Here is a 7,972-nt window from a genome sequence, read left to right as displayed (position 1 = left end):
CAAAATTTAGCAAAATTACCGGGTTGGTGTCGGTGTTTGTCAGCTGAAATGACAACTTTGTAAAGTATACGCCAATAAATATCTTACAGATGTTTACATTAATTAGGAATTTAAGAGTATAGACTCGCAGAAAGCTTCAGTGTGTTGTACCTCAGCGTGGACACACAGTCACAGTTCATAAAGTACAATTCTGCTTTACTTTTTCTGAGAGTGAGGTGGCAGCATTGAGTTAATCTGCAGGTCTGTGAACCTGGTGGCTCTGGTCCTGCTCAGATCACCATTTAACTGTGTGCTTTACTGTTCTGCTTTACTGTTCATCAGCCCTGCTGGGCCACACCCAAACAAAGTCCCCATTCTATTTAGGCAAATAATACTAAAGTAAATACAAAAGTTCCCCTTCAATTCAGCTATTTAACACATTGCCATACACTTATTTGTTACACCTTTGCAGACAACGTAACCAATTTGACCTTTGAGTTTAACCTAATCTTAACCATTTCACTGAAATCTCCAGCAGTACTTGACTTTACTAAGAGGCCACTTGACAGTCCAATCCGCGTTGGACTATCCAAATTAAGTGTGAACCTAAAACAGCTGCTTAATATACAACTTTTAAAGATTTTGTTTGTGTGCATAGCGAGTTTAAATTTGCAATTAAATCTAAATTGTGTCTGTATGTGAACCTGAGGCCTCCGGGCCCCTTGAGAGGCCAGAGGACTCCAATCATGTGGCATGCATGACCTGCTGCTAATCCAAGCATGTATATAGGACCACAGCTTTGAGAAACACTCACTATTAACAGCCCTGAGACCCCCCACCGTCCCTTTACCCCGACTTTGGGCCTGTGAACGTCAAGGATGGCTCACAGTGACACACAAACCCCCCTCCCATCCACCTCCCCCTGAGCTGCCGCCCCCATACTGGCTGCTGGCCTTTCCTGCCGTCTGATCCATATTTCAGAGGCGGCAGTGGTGGCACTGAGGGGGTATAATCCAACATTAAAGCAATGAGGCCTGGGCTGAAAGCACAGGCGCAGGTTCATAAGGTCCTGGAAATCTTCAATTTCAATTTCCGCAGCGTTTGCAGTGGCTTCCAAGGCGCTGGCATATAGTCGCAGAGTTTTGGCGAGAGTGCAGATTTCAATAAGGGTGAGAGTTTTCTTGCTAAAAAGGGCTGACACTGCATGGTTTAGTTGGCAGGGAGATTGTGAAACAAACTAGACACAGTGACGAAGGGGTCAATTAAAAGGTGGGGTGCACTGTGATCATCATTAAACAAGTGGAAATCAAGATTCTCTATATGTATTATTGTATAATCATTTAAATTTATGATTTGCTCTAAAAGTACAAAGTCATCTATGATTTCACACTTAATGTGTAAATAAAAAGAGATGATGGGATTAATACTAACATGCACACTAAAACTGATATCTGTCAGATGAAATAATATACTGTGAATTAACATTATATAAATCTCGATCAACCTTAAAAAAGATTATAAATACTTTCTGAAAAATAAGAGTTGGGCACCAGCTTTAGGAGTCGCCTCTATTGCACTCCCTGATTTTCTTTTTCATTTTTGACATTTTGTAATTAGAGAAAAAGTTTCCAATAATAAATGACTATAATGACATTTATTTAGTTCCCAAAAAATATATTCTTTAAAGACAAATTCATATCCTGTATTTACAATTTTGCAAGGTTTCCATTCACAACAGAAGAGGCGAAGAAGAAACAGAGGACATAAAAGGAGAGATACAAGCAAATCTGTGACAAAAACAACCATCTCTTTTGCATGTATAGAAGCTAAACAGTAATACTATGACAGGCAGCACTGTCAAAAAGAAAAATAGCCTTCAGTTAAACTGTTCTCCGTTAAATAAAATTATTCCTTTCTTTTTTGTTCTTTTCTTTGTCTTCTCATAATGTCGTTGTCAGAACTCGCTGTGGTGCTGTGCCATGGTGAGGTCTGGAGTTGAGGAAAGAAAAGAATAAAAGGTCAGAGGTTAAATAAGTGCAACAGTGGGATGCATTTCCTCAAATAATAGAGGGGGGAATATGTGTCCTAAATAATTAAAATAACACACCAGTTTCATTTTTAAAGATCATCTAAAACCAACTCTATTTATGCAAATTAAAAAAAAAAAAAATCACTAAATTGTTTTATGTCTTTTCACCCTCCACTGCATCCCTGATGTTGCTATCAGCGTTTTCTTTGACATACATTAGCTGCATTCACTGAGGGGGCGTGAATAAATGGCGGCAGATTATTTAAATGACATAGGTGGTGATAACTCAGCTTTGTTGGAGAGGAGAGGACTGGAGGGGGGGCACCCTGCAGGATATATTAGACTGCTGCCTGACGAGGCGTTAAAGTGGAGACTCAATCACATGATTTATGTGCTGAGGTCCACCAGTCAGGTGTAACAGTGTTTACCTCTGCGTTCAGGTTCATTTAGCAGAAGACATGTGGAAAGAAATCGAGGGCTGATAATGTCATAATGCCAAATTGATTTCAAATGCATCAACACAGAAACAGTTTTTAAAGCTAGTCACATGTCAAAGACGATTTTTGGAACAGTAATGCACTTTACTATGGACATAAATGCTGCTAAACACGACTGCAATTTGGGTTTATGACTGCAAATTGGGTGAAATTGTGTCTGAAACGTATACTTATGTTATTCTTCTATTGTTATTTTTAGGTATTGTTAATTTTAATAATTATTTATTTTATCCTTTTTAATGCACTGACGGGAGCTGCTGGGAGAAACGAGATTTCGTTTCCTTCTTCTGTGTATGCAAATACTCAGTGAAATGACAATAAAGTGAATCTTGAATCTTGAATCTTGAAATGCAATGAGGGTTTACCTGTCAGTGATCAGCTGGAATGGGGACTTCAGGGAGTCAGGCCTGTGGTCGCTCTCTTCGTCTGTAAAAAAAAAAAGTAGAATAAGAGCAAATAATTAAAAATGTATTAGTTAGAATTATCTTCAAAATTCCCCCCTGTAAATTGCACTTATATCGGCAAGGCAGCTTTATTTGTATAGCACATTTCAGCAACAGGGCAATTCAAAGTCCTTTACGTAAACATTCAAGAACATTGCGACAAAGTGCAAAAAGAACATTAAGACATAATTAAAACAATTATTAAAAACATTAAAGATTAGAAAATAAAAACAAGCTAAAAATAAAAGCTATAGGATAGAAGCTCAAATAGAATATTATAAAGATCATTATCTGGTTTAATATAAAGGCAGCAGCAGCAAACAGGAAAGTTTGAAGCTTTGATTTAAAAGAACTCAGAATTGGAGTTGGTCCTGCAGGTTTCTGGGAGCTTGTTCCAGATATTTGGTGCATAAAAACTTGAACTGAATGAACTTCTGCATGTTTAGTTGTGACTCTGGGGACACTAAGCAGACCTGATCCAGATGAACTGAGAGGTCTGGATGGTTCAGAACATATAGCAGAAGATCAGAAATGTATTTTGGCCCGAAACCATTTAGTGCTTTATAAACCAGCAGGAGATCATTATCTGTAGATCATTATTTAGTTGGATCACTTCTTGTTGATATGAGGCCTGTTTCAGTAAAACATATGAATTATAGACGAGTTGTAGTCCATTACCATCTCTTTTTGGGCTGAAGCTTCCCGACGACTCCACATCACTGTCGTCCTCCGTCCCAGAAGCTCCATGGCCCGCTGCAGCCGCCGCCGCCACCGCCGGCCGTGCGTCATGACGCGCCACCGGCACCGCGCCGTGGAGAGGCAGGTGTCCGGCCGGCGCGCCTCCGAGGAGCGACCTCATGTTCAAAAGAGAGTTGGCGTTCAGAAAAGCCGCGTTGGCCCAGTTGTGCAGCTTGCCAATCTGGCACGTGTAAATCCCATGACCCGGGAGTAAGGCCGGGTGGCCGGCGGAGGCCAAAGCAGCAGCCGCGTGGTGGTGCGCATGATGCGGGGAAGGTTTGTGAGAGCTGTCCGGAGCCGTGGCGGTCTCAGCCAGGGACCAGATTTTGGGTTTGCTCTGCGGAGGTCTCTGTTGGCACTCCTGTCTGCTGGGAGAGTTATCCACTGCTAGTTTGACAACAGGCGGTCTGTTGAGAGAAATAGCCGCCTCCACTCCTCCTCTCAAGGCCTCCGCAGAAAGCGTCCTGCTGCTCTCAGAGCTCCGAGGCTCCGAGGCCTGCTCTCTGTCGGCCAGGCCGGCCTCCACCTCTCCATCTCCGGCTACCTCCTCTACCTCTCCCGCTGCCTGCTGCTGCTCCTCGGGTCTCTCGATATCGACCGTCTCCAAATCGATCTCCTCCTCTTCGTCCTCGTCGTCGCTGCCGTTCTTGCCGGTTTCGTCCTCGTTGTCGCTGCTGAAGATGCGTCCGTCCCGGTCCTCCGCGCTGCGGCCCCACGTCACCTTGTTCTCCTTCTTCAGACGTCTGCGCGCGTTCGCGAACCACGTCGACACCTGGATGAGAAGAAGAAGGGAAAAGCGTTTTTTAAAGCATTATAATAAAATCAGAATAAAACAAATCACTGCTCCTTTGACCGGGGCTGCAAAAGTGGAAATATAATAAATTATTAAATATGTAAAACAAACTCATTATTCTTCTCCATAATTATTTTAAACGAGCTTTGAAATAAGAAATATCTGGAGACTTTTGCTCTCTTGGGTGAAAGTGTGACTTTTATTCAACTGGATTATCATATTACGCAATGAATCAATTAGATTAATTAACTAATTGCTCTTAGAGGAAGTGATAAGAATGACAAAAACAAGTATTATCCTTCTGTATGGAGATTCTTATCAAATGTCCCCCCAGGTATATATCCTCCTGAGACCCAGCCCATTGACATGTGTCCTCTGTAGTGGACATTTTGTCCACATGCATATCCTCTTACTCGTTTGACCTATACTCTATCAACCCCTATTGTAAAGAGGACATCCTAGGCTTTCCATGGATATGGCATGTGTTGTTTTTTTTAAATCAATTTGAATGTATTCTTGGTTTAATTTCACTCTACAGCCATAATAATCTGTTCATTTTTTTCAGTCTTTTCACACTGAAATAGTGTGCAGTGGACAATAAAAATAAAGTTTACCAAGCCCTAAATTGTTAAGATTTTCTTTTAACCCTAAATAGGAAGGAAATCACACAAAAAAAGTAATTGGAAGACACTTTTTTTTAACTCGGTTCCCAGGAGGATATAGGGCCCCTACTAATAATAATAAGAGGCTCATCACACACACACTAACCCACCTGTGTGAGTGTCATCCGGGTGATGATAGCCAGCATGATCTTCTCTCCTTTGGTTGGGTAGGGGTTCTTCTGGTGCTCCTGCAGCCAGGCCTTCAGGGTGCTGGTGGTCTCCCTGGTGGCGGTCTTGGCCCTCGACGGGTCCCCGTACGGGTACTGGCCGTATGGGTAGAAGCCCTGAGCGGCGTGGACCGGTAGGGAGGCTGGGTGGGAGCCCGGGCTGTCCTTCAGCTCATACTGGGAGCCCTGAGAGAGAGAGAGAGAGGTGACAACTTGTTGAGCAAAATGATTTCTTCTCCAAGTTCAAAGAAGGCGTAAAAAAATCCAGATTTTATTAATTATGTGTGCTGCAAAAAAGTTTTGAAAAGTTTCAATATTCCGTCAATTTGACACCAAATAGGCTATTTATCAGGAAATCAGTAATTAGACATTAAGAAAATCATAAATCATAACAAATCATAGTCAGCCAATTATTTAATTTCCTAATGTGGTTGCTTTTTTTTAATTATATTTAAACGTTTCAATTTTTGTTTCGATTTAACAAGAAAATAAGGAATATAATTAAACGGTCTCTGAATCTAATGTTTCTTACGTTATTAATTATTCATTGTGTTTTTTCTAATTAATAAACACTTAACAAAGGTCTTAATTAGATTTTCCCCTTCAAATTTCCATAATTTAGGCCTATACACACAAAAAAAATGACATTTGCAAAATTTTATTTTAACCTTAAAGATGACACTTTTTTTTATGTGTGTGATGATTCAATATTTTGCCATGAAGAAACCTATATACATATATATTAAGCATTTAAATCACAAAGATAATGGAATGTTAACTGAAAATTGGCAGGTTTGGACTTGAATAAAATTATGAATTATTAGCCACAAATATACCCCCAGAAAAAAAAAAAAAGATCTGTATTTACACATCTTAAATCACTTGACACTATTGGATATAATAGCGCATTATAGTTTACAATGAACAAGAAGCTCAGCCAGACAATGCTAAGTGTGTCATTAACACCTGAGCTGTGAACAAGGATCAACTCTCTCACCATCTGTGATATGAGTGCGAGGTCTGCGGCTCCGCTGTACGGCAGGAAGGCGCTGTAGTTGTGCGCCGCCCACGGGCTGCCGTACATCCCCAGCATGGAGCCGACGGCCGCGGCGGTGGCGGACGAGCTCAAGCCGCCTTCAGCGCCTCCTTCCCGGGCAGAGGCCGGCCGCTCGCCCGCGTACACCTCATGAGACGCACTGAGGAACTGGGGGTACCCCAGCTGAGGGAAAGACATGTCCGGATAAAATCTCCCTTCTCCAAAAGCCAAAGTCACACAGCAGAGAGGAGGCAAGGAAAGAAAAAAAAAAAAAAGGAGAAATCCCCCAGAAAGAAGTGTAGAGGATGAAGGGGGGGTGTCTAAATCACCAGAGTCCCCCTTTAAGAAACTGTCAAGCTTCCACACTTTTCCACCGACCCGGAGTTGTATCAGAGCCGCAGTTTGGCACCTCGAGTGCGGAGTGATGATGCGCGTATATCTGGCCGCAGGAGCTTCTGGATGTGGAGCTGACTGACTGATTGGCAGCCTACTTAAGCACCAAGCTCCTCCTATGCCCGGGGCAGGCGATTAGTGCATTGGTTAGCCTAGGTCGTGTGTGTGTGTGTGAGTGTGTGTGTTGGTGTGTGTGTGTGTGTGTGTGTTGGTCTGTGTGATCTAATTTCTGCAGTTCTTCACTGTGTCTATACAGAGAAAAGAAAACCTGTGAAGTGTGTGCAAGTGTGTGCATGAGTGTGTGCACGTGTGGTTAGTGTATATTTGCTCTTTTTGTGGCCAGTATGACTTTTTTGAACAAACACTGTTTCTTATTGTTGTGCACATATTGTTATATTATTAGCAATAGTTGTACTGTATAATAATAATAATTATTATTATTATCATCATCATCATTATTATTATTAATACGGTTTCTTATTGTTGTGCACATATTGTTATATTATTAGCAATAGTTGTACTGTATAATAATAATTATTATTATTATTATTATCATCATCATCATTATTATTATTAATACGGTTTCTTATTGTTGTGCACATATTGTTATATTATTAGCAATAGTTGTACTGTATAATAATAATAATAATAGTTATTATCATCATCATCATCATCATCATTATTATTATTATAAACAGCTGTTGCAATTTTGACAACTAACTGTTTTAACTAACTATAACTCGCATATTTTTTAGGTGTCATCCTTCCCTCCATATATACGCTTTTGACAGCTGATCCTGCAGGGTGTATATGCCGGGACATTCTGTCCAGCACCAGCACCAGCAGATGGGCCGGGAGGCATCGATATGCTCGGTCAGATCCGAGAGGAATGTCCGTGATTATCGACGGAAGTCAGTGGAGCATATTTTCAGAGCGAAGATAAAGGAGTGTGGAGGTAATGACAGAGATTGACGAGGATAAGAGATAGCAGAGATATGGAGCACACACATGGGGGGCTGTGGAGTGGAAAATGACAGATGTTTGTTGAAGAAGAATGAACTACTGTATACTCTGTTGTGGGCCTATATATAGGTATAAAGACACTAATGTTGAGTATATAATGTAATAAAAAAAACAAAGAGGTGAAAGTATAAAATTGAGATAAGATATGCATAAAATATTAAAGCTGTTAATCGATTAAAATATTTAATCGCGATTAATCCCACGATTGTCCA

General features: G+C 41.0%; 1 protein-coding gene across 1 annotated transcript; it reads right to left on the bottom strand.

Annotated features, from left to right (window-relative positions):
• Positions 1–1,622: 1,622 nt before the first annotated feature.
• irx1b (iroquois homeobox 1b) lies at positions 1,623–6,821 on the bottom strand. Its single transcript, XM_074613954.1, has 5 exons — positions 6,306–6,821; positions 5,252–5,494; positions 3,627–4,458; positions 2,871–2,931; positions 1,623–1,968 (listed from the first exon to the last, which is right to left on the bottom strand). The coding sequence occupies exons 1-5, from the start codon at positions 6,540–6,542 to the stop codon at positions 1,920–1,922; spliced, it is 1,422 nt and encodes a 473-aa protein (XP_074470055.1). The 5' UTR covers positions 6,543–6,821; the 3' UTR covers positions 1,623–1,919.
• Positions 6,822–7,972: the final 1,151 nt, after the last annotated feature.

The sequence above is a fragment of the Sebastes fasciatus genome, chromosome 17 (genome assembly GCF_043250625.1).
Source record: "Sebastes fasciatus isolate fSebFas1 chromosome 17, fSebFas1.pri, whole genome shotgun sequence".
NCBI classification, from domain to species: Eukaryota; Metazoa; Chordata; class Actinopteri; order Perciformes; family Sebastidae; genus Sebastes; species Sebastes fasciatus.
This window is presented reverse-complemented; position numbering and strand designations above follow the sequence as displayed.